Source organism: Apodemus sylvaticus, chromosome X, assembly GCF_947179515.1.
Source record: "Apodemus sylvaticus chromosome X, mApoSyl1.1, whole genome shotgun sequence".
NCBI lineage: Eukaryota > Metazoa > Chordata > Mammalia > Rodentia > Muridae > Apodemus > Apodemus sylvaticus.
The window spans coordinates 19265921-19284685 of record NC_067495.1 but is presented as its reverse complement, the minus strand read 5'-3'; the positions used below and the strand labels follow the sequence as shown (position 1 = coordinate 19284685).

At 45.7% G+C, this 18765-nt stretch overlaps 1 protein-coding gene across 3 annotated transcripts in view; it reads right to left on the bottom strand.

Moving 5' to 3' along the window:
• The window catches only part of Iqsec2 (IQ motif and Sec7 domain ArfGEF 2), an 82670-nt gene extending 67151 nt beyond the window's left edge, over nt 1–15519 (bottom strand). For all 3 annotated transcript variants that reach the window (XM_052170464.1, XM_052170460.1, XM_052170463.1), the window contains exon 1: nt 14551–15519. In XM_052170464.1, the coding sequence (XP_052026424.1) occupies nt 14551–15257 (707 nt within the window). In that variant the 5' untranslated portion in view covers nt 15258–15519. The remainder of the gene's footprint in view (nt 1–14550) is intronic.
• Nucleotides 15520–18765: the final 3246 nt, after the last annotated feature.

The window sequence follows — 18765 nt, the reverse complement described above, 5'->3', positions numbered from 1 at the left end:
ATCCAAGCTTGGCTACTGGGAATGTGGAGTTACTAATATTTCTAGTTTCAATTAGACTTAGGTGGAGCCAAAGCCTATAACTCAAGAGCACCAATGTGCATTGACTCGCTTCCAGAACTGTAGTGAAACACAAGTAAAGGGATAAAATAAAGTGTAAGTATGAGATTATGTCAGGAAAGAGGGTGGGAGAGGGTAGCATCAGTGAGCAATGGATTTCAACAAGTTTCTGCAAGCAAAAAAACAAGTTAAAAAGAGTACTTGGAGCCGGGCGGTGGTGGTGCACGCCTGTAATCCCAGCACTCTGGGAGGCAGACGCAGGCAGATTTCTGAGTTCAAGGCCAGCCTGGTCTACAGAGTGAGTTCCAGGTCAGCCAGGGCTATACAGAGAAACCCTGTCTCGGAAAAACCAAAAATAAAAAAAAAAAAAAGAAAAGAAAAGAAAAAAGGAAAAGAAAAGAGTACTTGGGGAGTTGAAGGCTCTCGAAGAACACCTCAGAGGGGGCTGCAGTTGAGGAGGGAGCAAGTTTGGCTAGAAGAGGCCAAGAGAGCCTCCAGATTTAGCCTTACTATGTATCAAGAAAAATAGACATAACCAGGGGGCAAAACCTAACAAAGGGATAAACTGACAACATATAGAATCCTTTCAGGCCAAGAGAGATGGCTCAGCATGTGAAGGTACTGCCATGCAAGTTTAATGACTCGAGTTTGCTCCCTAAACCTTGCACGGTGGAATGAGAAAGCTGACTCCTGAAAGTTGTACTCTAATGTACACACGTACACACACACACACACACACACACACACACACACATATCATCAGCAGCAGCAGCAGCAGCAACAACAACAAAATCCTTCCTTCCTTCCTTGTCACTCTAAGTCCTGGACTCAGAACACAAGCTGCCTGGTATTCTCGCAAAGGCAAAATGTCACAGGGCTCCTGGTGAAAGGAACTAAGCTATGAGGAATGGATTAGAGTGTCTAGTGACATTTTAGTGGCCCCAAATAAACTGCTTTTCATTTTGGCTTTTGAAAGACATCTATTATAACAATCAGCTCCCGGTTGAATCACCATGTAAAACCAGCAAATGGACAAGTGATTCTGGACAAAGAATAAGAGTTATAGGAAGTCATTCATAGTCTGTAAGGCAGAAAATAGCAGAGAAAAGGTATGTGGCTTAGCAAATCAATCTAGTATGTCCAATATCCAACTTACCAACATTATAGAAAAAGAAAACAAAAAAAATAAATGAAGGGAGCTGACAAAGAATGTAACAAATAAGTGCATGTTAAAGAAAAAAAACGTAGGGTGATGGCAAGATGGCTCGCCTGGTAAAGGCACTCGCTGCCAAATCAGATGACCCAAGTTTGGTACTTAGAGCTCACATGGCGGAAGAAGGGAACAGACTCCCTCAGGTTCTTCTTTAACTTCCATACAAAATGCTGTTTGTGCTCATGTGCATGTGTGTGCATGTGCACACACTAAAGAAATGTCAAGGTTTTATTTAAAAAAAAAAATAAAGAATAGATCAAGACTTTCACATTGAAAGGCTTCCCTGAGACCAAGTAAACTAAATTGAGAATCAGATCTTGATATGATTACTGGTTAAGTCGGTGTTTGGTTTGTATGTTTTTTACCATTTGTGATATGAGCACTTTTCTGTATTGTGGTTCAGGATGAAAAAAAGCATTTAAAGTCTTTCCCTGGCTGGGCATGGTAGTGCATGCATGTCTACAATACCAGCCCTTGGGAGGCAGAGGAGTTAGGATCATAAATTCCATACCCGTGTAACTACATAGTAAGACTTACACACACACACACACACACACACACAATAATAATAATAATAATAATAATAATAATAATAATAATAAAGAGAAATGAAGTTACTACCAGAAAAGCTAAATGATAAAACTGACCATATCCAGTTGGGCATGGGAGCTCCTGTCTATAATCTCAGTACTTAGGAGATGGAACCAGGGGGAACCAAAGTTCAAGATCAGCCTCAGGTATATGGCAAGCCTAAAGCTCTTCTGGGCTTCATGAGATCCTGTCTGAAATAAACAGCTAGGTGCGGTGATACACGCACATAATGGCCGAAGTCAGGAGGCAAATCTGAGACCAGTTTGACCTATATGTGGCAAGTCCAGGCCAACCAGGGCCACTTAGTGCGACTCTATCTAAAAATATAAAATTAAACAGAAACCAGCAACAACAAAAAGGAGTGGCTACCTCCAGGGGCTAGGAAGCAAGAGCCCGGCCTCTTTTGGACAAGACGTCTCTATGTACACTAGCCTGGCTCCTCCCCTCTCAGAACCCTCCTCTCTTAGCTTCCCAAGAGCTGAGATTATAGCCATGTGCCACTGTGCCTGAGAAGATACGGGCTTTTTATTCTACAACTCTTCGCATATCATTTAAAAATGTGTGTGCATGCTGTATGATCTAACTTATACATAGAACCTTTTTTAAAAAGTTAATCTCACAGAAATATAGAACAGAATAGTGTTTACCAAGACTGAAAAGGATGAGAAGGGAATGGGGGAAGATGGTTCCTGGGTATAGAGGTGCTGGGAGACAGAAAAAATACCTTCTATTGTCCCATAGTGCGGTAGGATAACAATGGTGGGCAAAAACTACTGGAATATTTCAAATTAGCTAGTAGAGAGGGTTTTTAATGTTCCTAATACAAAGAGATGTAAATGTTTGAATATAGGTTAATAAGTACCCTGACTTGGTGATCACATATTGTATATGTATATTAAAATGCCACAGAGTGTGTAATAAACATGCATAATTACTATGTCAGTTAAAAATAAAAAAAATAATATTGAATATATACATTGCTTTGATTTGTGCTCACTTTGTTCCTCTTGTGTTTGAGATGAGGTCTTGATAGTGTTGCCCAGATTAGTCTTGAAATTCTGTGCTCAAATAATCCTCCTGCCTCAGCCTTCTAGCTCAGCTGGGTGCCACCTTGATTGGCTGGTATGCTTTTTAAAAATCTAAAAATCAAGGGCCTTTCCTTTTTTGGGATCTCTGTCTTTCATACTGCACATACCAAGCAGATAGAATGATAATTTTCCTGATATGAGGTTCTGGTCTCCAGCGTTTGCTTCTGTTTAGGGCAGAAGCAAGAGAGGTGGGTCCAGAACTGGATACACTAAGCCAGCAGTTTCTCAACCTGTAACTCCTGACTTCCTAGAGAATGTCAAACAACCTTTTCACATGGGTTGCCAAAGACCATCAGAAAACATAGATATTTACATTATGATTCACAATAGCAGAAAATTACAAGCTGGGCAATGGTGGCAGCACACGCCTTTGATCCCAGCACTTGGGAGGCAGAGGCAGATGGATCTCTGAGTTCCAGGCCAGCCTGGTCTACAAAGTGAGTTCCAGGACAGCCAGGGCTACACAGAGAAACCTTGTCTCAACAAACAAACAAACAAACAATCAAACAAACAACCCCCCCAAAAGAAAGAAAATTACAGTTATGACGTAGCAATGAAAATACTGTTATGGTTGGGAAGGGAGGGTCACCAGAACATGAGGAAGTGCATCAGAGGGTTGCAGCATTGAGAAGCACTGCTCTAAACTAATACTTTGGCTCCCACAACCATCTATTCAGATGCCTTTTCAAGCAGCCCAGCCTGCACCACCCTCTTCGAACATCACCATTCCAAACCCTCCAGCCTTCCATTTACTCAACTATTTACACCCAGCAATTATTTATACCTGCCTGAGTCATGAAGGATTTACGGTTACTTATTCTAAGAGCACAGATAAGAGCAGACCAGAAATTGAACAAAAAAAAAAAAAAAGAAGAAGAAGAAGATGAGAGAGAGAGAGACAGAGAGAGAGAGAGACAGAGACAGAGAGAGAGAGACAGAGACAGACAGAGACAGAGAGAGACAGAGACAGAGGGAGAGAGACAGAGAGACAGACAGATCAAAACAGATGTTCAAGCTATATTTCAAGTCAACTGGTGTCTGAGGCAGAAAGGAAGACACAGTGAACATCCCAACAGCCCCATATTAGCAAGGAGAAAATATACCATTTTCAGGAAAAGCAAAGCTTGGAACCTTCAAATCACTGTCCGCAGGAGATTTCAGAAAAAGAATGAAAATGATTGTTTATTGAGCACATACAAGCATCAGCGATTCAAATGATCTCAGTGAATGCTGAGCAGTGGGCATTGTCATTCCATTTTAAAGACCAGAAAATAAAAGCTTATAAAACAGAAAAACGGTTCCACTGAGGTTATCTAGCACATTGAAGCAGAGTTTATATTCAAATACAAGTCTGTCTTTCTCAAAAGCACAACCCTCCTTTATATGAAAATTGAAATGGGGAGGGGGGGATGGCCAAGCCTGGCTATGAAGCTAGAAATCGCCTCTGGGCTGCCTCAGATACACCAAACAAATCCCAGCAAGGCAAAATCCAGGCACAAGAAGTTTGGTCCTAAAGAGCCGACGAGGAGCCGAAGGCCAGTCTGCCATTCAAGCTTCATCCCTAACGAGTCACCCAATCTCTTGGAGTCCTAGCTTTCCTCTTTCTTTCATTTGGGTTTTCTATAAGTAGAACACAGAACAATTTCACCTTCGTAAGCTTTTAGAGCAGGAAACGGCACATTAGAGAGAAGCTGCCCTGAACATCAGCGTTAATACTAGAGAGCCTCTTGCAGTCAGGAACACTCTCCCCTGTTCCCATTTCACATGGCCCTAAACAGTCTTTTGTCTCTTCTGTTCTCAATCTTCTCACCTGTAAAGTAAATCTCCTTCAGCCTCACACTTCAGGCCCTTCCAGCTTCAGCACCTGACATTTACAACCCTGCTGATCATGAATGATTGCGACATCTCTGAGCTCCTGCAGTGGGCTCTGTTCCCTTCTCTGATGGCCCTTGAAGAATTTCGTGTCATTACTGTTATCTCTCCGGCACCCAGGTGTGCAGGTCTTTTTTCTTTTCTTTTAATGAGATCGACTATCTTAACAAATTGTTTTCTTTTTAAAATTGGTTTCGTTGTGTTGTTTTTCTTCCTTCCTTCCTTCTTTCCTTCCTTCCCTTTTTTTTTTAAATCTTCAGGACTGTATAGCTTTGGCTGTCCTGGAACTTGAGATTCACCTACCGCTGCCTCTCGAGTACTGGGACTAAAGACTCATTATATAATATCCACATGTGTACTTTTGTCCTTTGCTTATATTTATCCCCCCAATGCACTCTCTTACTTTTCTCTCCTCCCTCCACTGGTGTCTTTCTTCCCTGCAAATAGTCCCATTTTTGCTTTCATGTCATATATGCACCTGTTCGTGTGTGTGTGTGTGTGTGTGTGTGTTTTGTGTGGGGACATGCCTGAGGTTGATTGAGTGACTTCCAAATCAGCTCTTCACCTTATTCTTGAGATAGGGTCTCTCAAAGGACGTGGAACTCACTGACTGGTTAGACTGACTAGCTGACAAGATTCATGAATTCTCCTGTCTCCACCTCCCCAGTGCTGGGATGACAGGAGTGCACTAAAACACCCAGATTTTTAGTGGGTGCTGGGAATCCTAACTCAGGGCCTCACAATTACACAGCAAGCATTTTACCCACTATGCCATCTCCCTAGCCCACATATATCTATAAATATATATTACATACATATATATAAATGTAGATTCTGCATATGAGAAAAACATACAAAATTGTCTTTCTGCATCTGGCTTATTTTGCTTAGCATAATTTCCAGTTCTATTCATTTTTTCTTACAAATGACACTACTTAATTCTTTTTAGGGGTAAATGAAACTGCACTGTTTATATATACACAATTTCTTGATTCATCTGTTAATAGGCATCTGCACCGCTTCCCTATCTTGGCTTTTGTGAATAGGAGTGCAGATCTTACAGTCTCACATCTAGACTGTTATATGACTCCTTCACTCGATGTTTTCAAGTCTATCTTATGGCCTGTATTTCTAGGGAGATTGCTCCAAAATGCGACTCTCAATACACTGTGCAATGGGCACCTCTCTGGCTAGCTTAAAACCCTAAATTGTGATGTCCTCATGATTTAGGCTGACCAATGCTCCAGGATCTCCTCCTCTTTGATAAACCTCCCTGTTTCCCAGGTGCTGCTCTAGTTTGTTTGACTGATAAGAGTCTTCCTTCTTTTTGCAAGTATTTCACGGATGGATATACTTAGGCTGTTTCCCCCTTCCTTAACCTCCTGTTTGCCCCTAATTCCCAGCAACCTGTATGTAGTCCTCTTTCACCTAGGACAACTCCAACTCGTTCTCTGAGCCTTCATTCAGAGACCACCTCCTCCAGGAAGCCTTCCCTGATGGGTCTGGGCAGATACCAATCCTTAGGGTACTTCCTTTCCGTCCCTCTGGCAAGATCACATTGAATACCACTTTGGATTCATCTGTTTCCACAACTGCTTTCTTCAGCCTGAACCCAGAACTATGCAGTGTAAATACATCAAAGTCTGCCTGTTAAGGGCACAAGCTGCGACATGCACCAGGCACACAAATATTCACTGCATTAACCTCTCTCTTAGAATTGTGGGGAGTGTTTATATGGCCTCTTCTTCCTCCTTCTCCTCACAGAGTTTTACAAAGCTATTGTTAGTAATAATGTTTATCAATGAACAAACACGTACTGTGTGCTATGATCGGCTATGTATATTCAATTTTCACAAGCACAGTTGAATTGGGTTACTCAAGAAGTGGCTAACACAGCAGATGTGCAGCTGTGTGAGGTGCCAGTTAGGTACATCATATCATATATAACAACAATTTTTTACAATGCTAGGAATAAACTGAGCTCTAAAGAGAAAATAACTAATTTGTTTACAATTCTTCCTCATGGCCAATGTTTATTATTCTTCAGGAATACAACAGAAAATGAACCCAGGGCCTCACACATAGTAAGCAAGGACTACACCATAATCTCTAACGACAGTAGTTCTAACATGGTTATATAGAAGAAAACATTGGCTTGGGTGGAGGTTTAAAAGAAAATGGCCCCCACAGACCCATAGTGAGTGACACTATTAGGAGGTGTGGCCTTGTTGGAGTACTTGGCTTTTTTGAAGGAGGTGCATCACCAGGGGACAGGCTTTGAGGTCTCAGAATCTCATGCCAGTTCTTTTTCTGTTGTCTTCAGATCAAGATGTAGAACTATTGAGTCCTCCAGCACCAAGTCGGCTCACATGATGCCATGCTTCCAGCCATGACAATAATGGTCTAACCTTCTGAAACTGTAAGCCAGCCCCAATTAAATGTTTTCCTTTATAAGAGTTGCTGTGGTCATGGTGTCTCTTCACAGCAATAGAGATCCTAAGACAATTTGATTCAGGTGAGTGTAACACAATGTATCCTGGGATCCAGTAGGAAATCATAAGACCTGGATATACAGTCATCCTAACCTTTTAAGAAAGCACAAGAATCATACAATGCACTCTTATTAAAAAATAAATGAAACTTATAGTCTGAAAAAAAATCACATAATGCCACATAATTGCATTTTCTCTGAGTGAAGGGTACCTCTCGGGTGATGGTGGTGATTCATTTACATCTAAAGCATGGGAGGAACGATCCCAATCAGTCCTATAACCGGCTAGCCATCTTTGTTTTAGCTAAGATACGATAGGACTGTTTTCCTGTTGTTTGTTGCACTTCGCCTCTAGGGGGCAGGAAAGTATCATCTATTCTCGTCTAGTATTAGCTGTTTTCCATTCTAGTCAGAACCTTGATGAGTATGAGGAGCAGGCAGGAGACTTTCTGATGCACCGGGCAGGGGGTTTGTGTGTGTGTGTGTGTGTCGGGGGGAGGGGTTAGCATGAATCATACATTAGAAAATGCAGTTTTATCCCCATGTCCTGCTAGGGGACGGGAAAAAAAATAATTCCTGCAAGTGAAATGATGCTTCTCATACAAAAATCTACATTCCAGGACACTGAACTTCTTTCAGATTCTCCCAGGTCCCAAGGAGCTTCAGCTACTAAGTATCCGAGATGGGCTTCCTGTGTCTGTGCTTTCAAGAAACAGAAAAACTGGACACTTGGGGAGAGAGTAGAGACCAGGAGGAAACTAGACTACTCGGCAAATCATCTTTCCCTAAACAGTTCCCCACCAAGGAGGAAATAAGCCGTTCTTCCCTGTGTGGCTCCTGACAGGGAAGGAACCAAAAAGGCCAAGTCTATTCCCACCCCAAGATGCTTTGTCTGACCTTGGGTATATTCTCAATAAAGACTGGGTGGATATAAATAGGGAAAAGAAATAGAAAAATGTATCAATCAACAACTTGTAACTGGACTTGGGTGAACTGCATGCATGTCCTGTACAGGACTGCCCGGCTCACTCACGAGAGAGGATTTTGCTCCAAGGATCAAGAATGCAGCATGACACGGACACGGCATGCTAGGGAGATATAACGATGAGCAGATTGGCTTGTATATCTCTAAAAGTCTTATCCAATTCTGCTTCTCTGTCACTATATGAATTGGGAGACCGCTGGGCGTAAAAGGCAAAAAGTCATACGCCAAATGCCCCCAGGGAGCAAGTGGAAAAGGCCAAGAGAATTTTGAAGTTGACATTTCTCTCAAAAGGAGTCCAGAATAAAGAGAAACTGAGGTACTCACCAGGACTTAATTAGACATTCATGTGTCTACTCAGAATTGACTGAGCAGCTATGTGAAATGCAAAGCACTTTCAAGTTCTTAGCCCCTCTCTTATGCCCCCCTGCACCAAGAACAGAATCTGATATGTAACTTGTACTCAATACATGCCAGTCAAGTCTGACTCCTTTTAGAGCAGGGGTTCTCAACCTTCCTAATGCTGTGACCCTTTAGTACAGTTCCTCATGTTGCAGTGATCCCCAACCATAAAATTATTTTGTTGCTGTTTCACAATTGTAATTTTGCTACTGTCATGAATTGTAATGCAAATATTCGATATGCAGGGTAGCTGATATGAGACCCCCAAAGCAGTTGTAACCCTCAGATTGAGAACCTCTGTTTTAGTAGGAGGCACAAGATATGAACAACTATGAAGATATTGTAAAAAGCTAGACCCAGGGCTAGAGAGATGGCTCAGTGGTTAATAGAGTTGGTTGCTCTTACAGAGGACCCAGGTTTAATTCCCAGCACCCACAATCTGTAACTGCAGTCCCAGGGGATCTGGTGCCCTCTTCTGGTCTCTACAAACAGGGCAGGCACATGGTGCACAGACACACAGGCAAAACTTCCCTACACATAAAATAAAATAAAAAAATAAATAAGGTTAAAAAAGAAAATAAAAAGGCTAACCTGCTCATTGCAAATGTCAGGGATAAACTGAGCATTAAGAAGGACCAACAGGGGCTGGAGAGATGGCTCAGTGGTTACGAGCACTGATTGCTCTTCTGAAGTTCATGAGTTCAAATCCCAGCAACCACATGGTGGCTCACAACCATCCGTAATGAGATCTGACGCCCTCTTCTGGTGTCTGAAGACAGAGACAGTGTACTTACATATAATAATTAGATCTTTAAAAAAGAAGGACCAACAAGGGCTTGGGCGATGGCTCACTAATTAAGATCACTTGTTGCTCTTCTAGAAGACCCAGGTTTGATTCCCAGCAACTCACACGGCAGCTCACAGCTTCAGTTCCAGGTAATCTAGCGCCCTCTTTTGACCTCTATGGGCACACTTGTGGTACAGATACATACAGGCAAAAAGGCCACACACAGAAAATAAAATTTAAAAAAAAAATTAAGGACCAGCAAATAAACATAGGAGAGGTGTCAGTTAATTCATCCTTAAAAATTTAACCGAAGAGAAGGGAACGGCATTAGTGAAATCACAGAGGCCCGGGCGAGCTGATGCTGGCAGCACAAGGCCAGGCTAACTCAAGCACGGTCTGAGGACAAGGGACTCCCAAAAATGAGAGAAAAAGGGGAATCTGTGGACAGAAAGAGAAAGACAATGAAAACGTAAGAGTCAGACTGCAGACATGGCTTGGTTCCAGCTAATCAGAGGCTTAACAGAAAGACGTGGTGGCAAAAAATCCGGAGGTAATTGTAAGAGGGAACCTCTGTTGGAGGAAAGCCGGAGTCCTGTCTATGGTCCATGTCTCTAAAGCCCACTTAGGGCAGGGAACAGTGTATTGAAGGATTGAGAGCCATAGAATTCTAGGTCTCATTAGCAGGTTACTTTACTGTTCCTCTCTGATTTCCCATTTCCTCATCTGAGGATAACAGTAACACCCAACACCCACCTGGCAAGGGGTCTGGGAAAATGAGATAAGAAATGGGGCTGCCTGATGGGTAAGAATGTCAAGAATGCTACAGACTCCGGAGCCCAGCCGCCTGGGTTCTTACCAGCTCTTTTGCAGTCCTGCCACATATTCACTTAGGGACCTTGGCTATGTTACCTGAAGTTTCTAGACCTCAGTTTCTTCATCCATAAAATGGAGTTAATAACAATTTGCATAAAGGGATGCATGTGAAGACAGAATGAGCGATGACATGGGAAGCACTTAGAACGAAGTGTCCAGCACACAATAAATGCAGTAGACAAATGTTAGCTGTTATTACATAAAAGCTGCATAGGATAGTGCCTACCACACAGAAAGCTGAGACTCAATATGAATAGGGCCTCTTCACCATTCTCCAGGCTTTTACTCTGCCCCCAGCAAATTCAGAAGCCATAGTAGGTAAGGGGTGGACAGAGAAAGAACAGGCAGTGAACATCAATTGGACACCAACGGACTATGTACACTACTTCAAAGCACCTTCCTCTACTGCCCGGGTCCTCAAACAGTGGCCTTGCTCACTTTGGTGCCTCTATCCTCTGAGGAACCCCACCCTTTCTGTTCACTCTGTCCTCTGTACTATGTCTATGGCCTGACTAAGCCCAAAACCCTGTCTTCCTGGCTGGTGGGAAAGAGGGCTCTGCAAATGCCAAGAGCATGGTGTTTGCTCAGCCTGGTGGCCCCTCCTGCTCTGTGAACACAGCCAAGAAATATTTGTGGATGACAACAATCCCATTCTTGCCCCAGATCTACACAGAGAAAGCAAGACTCCCAATTCTCCTTAAACTCAACATTATCACTTTCTCCCATAATGCTCGCAACCCAGCAGAGGGGGACAATAAACAGTTTCCCTTCTGAAAGGAAAGAGAGACACCCTAGAAAAAGAATCCAGCACACCAAAGGAGCCTCCTCCTGGGATCACGCTCACTTGTTCATTTTCTCCGTGGCCTGAGCCCCTATGGGGAGCATACCGACACCCCACCCACCACAAGCAGATGGTGATAGTTAAGTGGTGAAGTGGTAGACCATGCATCGCCCTGGGTGTCAAGAACATCACGCTGGCGGTCTCTAGGTTCAGTATCTAAATGTGAGCCAGCTTGCACATGGGGTGTGGGGAGGAGGAAGCCGAGGATACACAGTTCCCACCATACTGGGTTCAGCCCACCACTGCATCCAGCAGAGACAGAGCTAGGCCCAAGCAGAAAATGTAGGAAGAGAGCTCTCTTCAGCACGGGGCACTCAGCAGTGGGTCCTAACCTCTAGAAATCATTCTAGGTGCCAGAACTGTAGTGTGTCGGGGTGGGGGAAAGACCAAGCTTAACAACCAAAAAAAAAAAATCTCTCTTTTTAAATCATGGCAGGAGATGACAGCCCCACATAAAAAAATCTGAGCATTAGTCAGGATCAACAACTAGTAAGCAAAACAACTAAACCCTCATGTACCAGTGACCAGAAGGAGGGAGGGACTCATGCTGCTTTCTGTCACACTAGGAAGACCACACCCAGAGCCTGGCAGCAGAGATGCTGGCATCCTGGAACCTGTCCAGAAGGGCAGTAGGGAAGGATGTGGGAGTCCTGGACATGGATGGGTGATGCCCAAAGCAAAGAAGGCCAAGATCAGAAGAACCGGAGCATGTTGTGTTAGTAGCATGACCTCTGATGGACAGCACTTCTCAGAGCCTTAGGTTTCTTATGCTGTGACATGATGGTAGTGACAGATGCACATAGGGATGTTGGGAGAACTGAGTCCTAGGCAGAACAGGCTCCCAACAAGCTACATCTTGACCCAGGCCCTAGTCTTCTTAGTCTGTCCACCAGAGGGAGCCTGGGGCCCAATAGAGCCCAGCCTGTACCAACCAGCTCTGCCTGTCCTCCCCCAATGCTGCAGCCTCAGCTGCTGAACTCCCACCCTGCCTGCCCGCGCTTCCAACAGCAGCCTTCTCACCCACTCCTTACAAACCCAGAACAGGCCTAGCAGGGGAGTCGCTTGCAGCAGCATTGGTTACAGCAATGGCTACAGGTTCTTCTGACACCCGGCAAGGAGGAAGGTGGGAAAGAGGAAGACAGCTGTCTTTTCTCCTAATCAACTCCACTCATTCCAGACCCATCTGTTCTAGTTCAAAACCTGGAGATACCTAAGACTCTTTTGGCTTTTCCCAGTTCAGTACCTCAGCAGGTCCTGAGGCCAAGACTCCTGGGGGTAGTTAAGCTGTAGGGAACAAACAACATGCCTTTAAGACAGGCAGACTTAGATTCTAGTTGGAGACCCATTAGCAACTAGTAGCATAACCTTGAATGAGGCCCCTTCATCTTGAAGCATTAGTTTCTCCCTCTCTAAAATGGAGTTGCTGTTGTTCACTGAGTGGGCTTGGCTGTGAAGTCCAAAGGAAGCAATCATAGATAGGCGAGCAGTTAATATGTGGTTGAGAGAAATCCAAAGTGCTATTTAAACCTCTTTATTAGTCAGTAGGAAATGTGATGCAAGGAATTCCAACAAGCAACCTGAAAAGTGTACAAAAAGAAGGAAGGAGTCAGAAGCAGGCCCGCAAGGATGGCAGAAGGGCAAATGGGCTTCCAGCCAGCCAAGAAATTCAGACCTATGTCTGCAGTGTAGAGAATCCGAGAGCAATGGAATTCTGAAATCAAGAGTCAGGTCTTTTCATTGGGCTTAATGCCCAAATCAGGAGCTATCTGCTTCCTCCAGTTCTCTCAGATCCCCTTTAGACTTCAACTGGACCAGCTACTACCCCCATCCCTTAAGGCAACGTACTGCATCACAACTGGCTAGATTGAAAAGTTCTCTTGATTTTTATCTCAAATGTTCCCTCTGTTCCTGAATCTGCTCCCTGGAGCCATACATACTGAGGTTGCACCCTCCATCACAGGCCTGACCCTCCTAGAGAAGTCTGCCACCAGGCTCAAGGACCACAATGGCCCATCCAGTCTTTCTCTGTCCCCCATTCTGGGACTGTCCCTCCACCTTGACACTCAGCTCAGGGTGCACTGCAGTGGAGCCCAGCCAAGCCCTCAAGCTGCAGCTGCTGCTCCTGGGGCCCAGCCATCTCAACCCAGCACCCCAGCCTGCTGCCTCACCATGGGGGAGTTGCAGAGAGCTGTCTCCCAGCAGATTTCCTGAGGCAGAAGGCTTCCCCACCCCCAGCCCAGCCTCCAAGAGACACTCCACTAGTTGTGGCACATGGTAGGACCAGCTGAGCAGTGAGAGGAGGGGAAACCTGTCCATTTGCTAAAGGACCTCAGACTTGGTCTTTGGTGTGGCTGGGTTAGTAACATACCCATTGAATCTCAGTTGGCAGTCCCTGCCTTTAAAAAAATATATAGGGGAAATGATGGACTGACCAAAGAAGGGACTCAGTCAAGGTCACAAAGCCAATCTGCAACAGAGCTGGCAGGGGAACCCAGTCCTCCCATCTCCCAGTTCAGTGTTCTTTTCAGTATAGCAGCAAAGCAATAGGGGGGCCTTTAAGGCATCCCTGTGAGCCTCCTCCGTGCCCTTGACTCACAGCCTAATACATTTATCCCAATCAGCACACAATGGGATCTACATGGGGAAAGTAGACCCTGTCCATGTCCCATCAACTCAGAAAATATTCCTAACCTGTCTCAGACACATGTACAGACCCCAGCACAGGAACTGAAACTGATCAGACACATGGAAGATCTACGGACTTCCCTTCCTGGTAGGGCTCTTTAAATGGGTGTTGTTTTTCTCGAAGGGTGGAGACCAGCTGGACTTTGAGAAACTAACCAAGGGCCTAGCCTCCATCTTTGCTCCCCCATGTTTGCCACCATCACCCCCCCCCCATGCCAAGATGTACTGCAGTTCCATTCTGGTCCCCACCTGCCTCGAGACAAGATCACCCCCCCCCCCCCAAAAAAAAAGGTGTGTAGGAGTGTTTCTCTCTTTGGTGGGTTTGAGTTGATACCACCTCTGTCTAAAAATTATTCTAGCCATCCTCTGGAAAGGATACGCTAGGGGCTGAAGAAGTAGAGGGAGGTAGTGGGGATTGCTTTAGTCTCTAACTGGCCTTGGTTCTACAGGGAAAAGATGAAGAAGCCCGCACTCATCTGACCAAACCAATGTGTGGTGGCTAGGGAAAGCATGTCAGCTGCTTAAGGAGAACCTTCTCCCGACTGGGACAGGCAAAGCAGGAAATGGGATCAGACATGGGCTTCCTACACTTTATCTGTCAGCTAAGTTGGAGAGGGATTTAGAGGGGAAGGGATGGGTGGGGTGGGGGCTGCAAACACATTCCTTACTTTCTCTGGAGGGTTGTAGCCGGGCTGGTGCTGGTACTGGTGCTGTGACCTCCGCCCGCGCCAGGGCTGGAGCTTCTGGATGCGCCACGACTCAACTGGCCCCGCTCCCGCGGTGGCCGCTGACCCACGCCCACCGCCGCGGAATAGCCGGCTTCCTTCTCGCGGCCCGGGTGCGCTGGCCCAGCCTCCCTCCCGCCACGCTCGCGACCCAGGGCTGGGTTCTCATGGTGCAGGTGGCACTGGGCCACATCGCGCTCGCGGGCTGTGTAACCGGTAGTGTCCTGGAGCTGATAGGACGCTTCTCGCTCCTTATCCCGATAGATAGCTTCCCGGTTCTGGTAAGCGCCATCCCGGTTTGGGTAGCCCACGTCCCGGGACGCCTGGTGGAACTGGCTCTCCCGCAGCTCGCGGTGGTGGAACTGGGTCTCACGCAGGTTCTGGTACTGGCTTTCGCGGCCAGGACTATCCCGCGCGCCAAGGGGGTCCCGGTGCAGTTCCCCACGGTGCAGCTGGCTCTCCTCCCGCAGGTCGCGGTTCTCCTGGGTGAGCTGGTCCAACTGGCCCTCCAGCTCTTCTATGCGCCGCCGCTGGGTCTCCAACAGCTGCTGCTGACTCTCGATGATGTTGTTCAGCTCCAGCAGGTACTCCACAGCCCGGTTGGGGCTCTCAGATCCCGGGCCACCCGGGGGACCGGACCCCGCCTCCATCCTGGCGGCCCAGGGACAGGGGAATGGGCAGGAAAGCCCAGTCCCCGCTCGCTCACGGCGCCACCCTCCCCCGGGCCCAGCCGGGGGAGGGGGCCGGCGGGACGCGAGGGCGCGCACCGGGCTCGGGGGCCCGGGGGCCCTAGGGGGCCCGGGAGACAGCGCTGGGGCCGGCGGCACGGGGCGCAGGAGCTGAGGCTACCGCCGCCGCCGCCGCCGCCGCCACCGCCACCGCCAGGGCTCGGAAGGACGCGGCCCACGGCGCTCCGCCCGCTGCGGAGTCACTGCGCAGCGCGGCCGCGCGGGACCGCCCCGGCCGCCGGCCCGCCCCCCGCCCCTGCCCCCACCCAGCTCTCCCGACCCACCCCCGCGCGCCCCACCTGCAGTCGCCACCAGCACCCTAGCTGGACCAGCCCCAAGGCACTGGCACCTCAGCTGGAAGCCAGCCTTAGCTCATCCTGCAGGAGCTATCTCCATTCCAGCCGTCCTGGGGTCTTCACCTAACAGCCTAAGGAAATCCTCCAACCTAGTCTAACCTGCACTGGTCCAACAGGCCCAAGACCGAAGCCGTCAAAACACCCAGTCCAGGCAGTCTCCAGACTCAGCCAACTCAGACTTCCAACCCCTCAGCCTGCCAACCCCAGTCAATATCCCACTCCCTATCCCAGCTGGCTTCTTGTTTCAGATGATCTCCTTCCAGCTCCATGACAGTCTCTTGATATTTCATTACAACTAGTCGGTCTGTAGACCATTAGTCCATTTTTATACTTCTGTGTTTCTCTAGCCTTTTGATCCTCCAGCCCACCCAATCTGTAGTTCCATATCCCAGACAGTCCCTGGAATTCAACCACCACCACTACCACCACCACCACCACCACCACCACCACATGTAACTCTACAGGCATTTACCTCCAGCCAGCCAGCCTCTAAATTCTTCATCCAGATCAATGCTCAGATTCCCAATCCTATCTGACCCCAGGATTCACTATATTAGCCAGTTACTGGGCCCTTTGACCAAGACCTTTTTGACAAGGGTCTTTTGATCATCGATGATCAATTCCAACAAGCCCCAGGACTCCCCATTAGAGTCAGACTTGATGTCAAAACATCTTTCTTCAAACATCATTTTCTAATCCCCATGGAAATGGCATCTTCATTAATTCCACCATTGCCAATCAGTGAAGGTTTCTATTTCCAAGACCTGAATCAAATTGTCAGCATGGGCTTATAATACCTGTGCTTGTAAGGTTAAAGCAGGAGGGCTGCTAGGATTGAGAACTAAGTAATAAGTTCCACACAATCCTCAGCTACAGTGTGAGATGCTATCTCAATAAATAAATAAATAAATAAATAAGCAAGCAAACAAGTAACAATAGAAAGTTTGGGAGCTGGAGAGACAGTTCAGACATTAAGAGTCCTGATCGCTCTTCCAGAGGACCTGGGTTCAATTTCTAGCACCCACATGACAACTCAAACTGTAACTCCAGTTTGAGAAGGATTTTAAATACTCTTCTGACCTCCAAGGGCACCAGGCACTCATGTGGTGCACAGACATAAATACAGGCAAAACGCCCTTACACTCAAAAGAGAAAGAAGGAAAGAAGGAAGGAGAAAAGGAAGAGAATGAGGAAGAAGCTTTAATTCCAATGCGTCTTTCTGAGTCCATCCCTGATTTTCCCAGTGATAAGTGTTTTGTGCTGAAACGGCAGAGTGAAAGGTGCTGAGAAGGCTGTGGTGAACCAAGGAGAAAGCTCAAGAACAATGGAATAGCCAGGTTGCTGACATGGGGTTGGGTCCAGAATGACTAGAAGGCAAAGAAAATGCCTTGAACCCATGCAGAAGTTCTCTAATGTGCTTAGCTAGCCTCTGAGTACTGGACTTCATTTAGTTCTCACTGCTCAGGACTGCCTTGACAGAAACAGTTACAGAATCAATGGTCTTAAGCTATCCTTCCATGGGCAGAAACTAAAAGTTAATGGAAAAGCACCGCTTTCTTTGTAAAGATTTTATTATTATTATTATTATTATCATCACCATTATCATTATTTGTGTGTGTGCGCGTGCGTGCGTGCACGTGCGTGCGTATGCTACATATGAATATCAGATCCCCTGGAGCTGGAGTTACAGGTGGCTGTGAGCCATCTGATGTGGGTGCTGGGAACTGAAGTTGGGTCCTCTGGAAGAGCGGCAAGTGCTCTTAACCCCTGAGACCCTAAGCATCAGTTTCTTAAACATACACAATAAGATACCGCATCCTCTATAATGGCAAAAATCAAAGAGATTTACAGTTTTAGAAGATGTTAGCAAAAAATGTGGAGATAGTGGAACTCTCATTTATTGCCAACAGGAATGTAAAATGGAGCTGTTTCTTTGTAAAGCAGTCTGCCTATTCCTTAAAAGGTTAAAAAAAATAGAGCCAACAATTCTACTTCTGGCTATATGTCTAAGAGGATTGAAAGTGTACAACTATATGACTATACAAAAGTCCATAGAATATTCAATGTTGCTTTATAAATAATGATAATAACCAAGTAGTAGTAACAACCAAGTAATCAATTGATAGATAAACAAAATTCGGTATAATCAAAAATTGAAATATTTGGTGGCTTAGTAGCTAAGAGCACTTGTTGCAGAGGACCTGATTTCATTTCCAGCAGCCACAAAGCATCTCACAATCATCCATAATTTTGGTTCCAGAGGATTCAACACCTTCTGCGGGCACTAGGCACATACATGGTACACATCACACACATGTGGGCAAAACACTGATACACTGATAAATGTAACATTTTAAGCAAAATTTTCCAGTTTTCATATTTTCCCAATACTATTTGATGAGTCTAGTGTGTGGTGCATGCTTATAATCCTAGGGGGTTGAGGCAGGTGAATTGGGAATTCCAAGCCAGCATAGTGAAATTCTGTATATAAACAACAGAAAGAATAAAGTATTAATACATAAAAAAGAGTGAGTGAGAGGGGGAAGAAAGGAACTGGGAGGAGTTGGGGAGGAACTGAGAGGAATGGAGTGAGAGAGAACTGTGGTCAAGATGTATTGAAAAGAAAAATAAATTAAAATATATGTATAAAAGTGTGGTGAAGCTTAAAAACTTTCTACTAAGTGAAATAAACCAGTCAGAAAAGACACATAGTGCATGATTCCTTTTATATGAACTTCCAAATAAGGCAAATTCATAAACATGGAAATTCGAGGAGAAGTAATAGAGATGCTTGTGTGGGGATGCAGAAGTGTCTGGTAATGTGTATAGGACTTTATTGGAGGGGATAAGATCTTAAAGATAGCTTGTGGTGATGGTAGCCCAACATTGCTTGTATGTTAAAAGCCATGAAATGGTACTCTTTGAAAGGGCCCAGTTTTATAGCACATAAACTTTATCTCAATAAAGCTGTTTTTAAAGAGAAGTGTTGCACAAAACAAGCACATAACAACAACTATAATAATAGCAGCTATTACTGTTATGGTGCTTCCCATGTTCGGGGTACTATGCAAAAC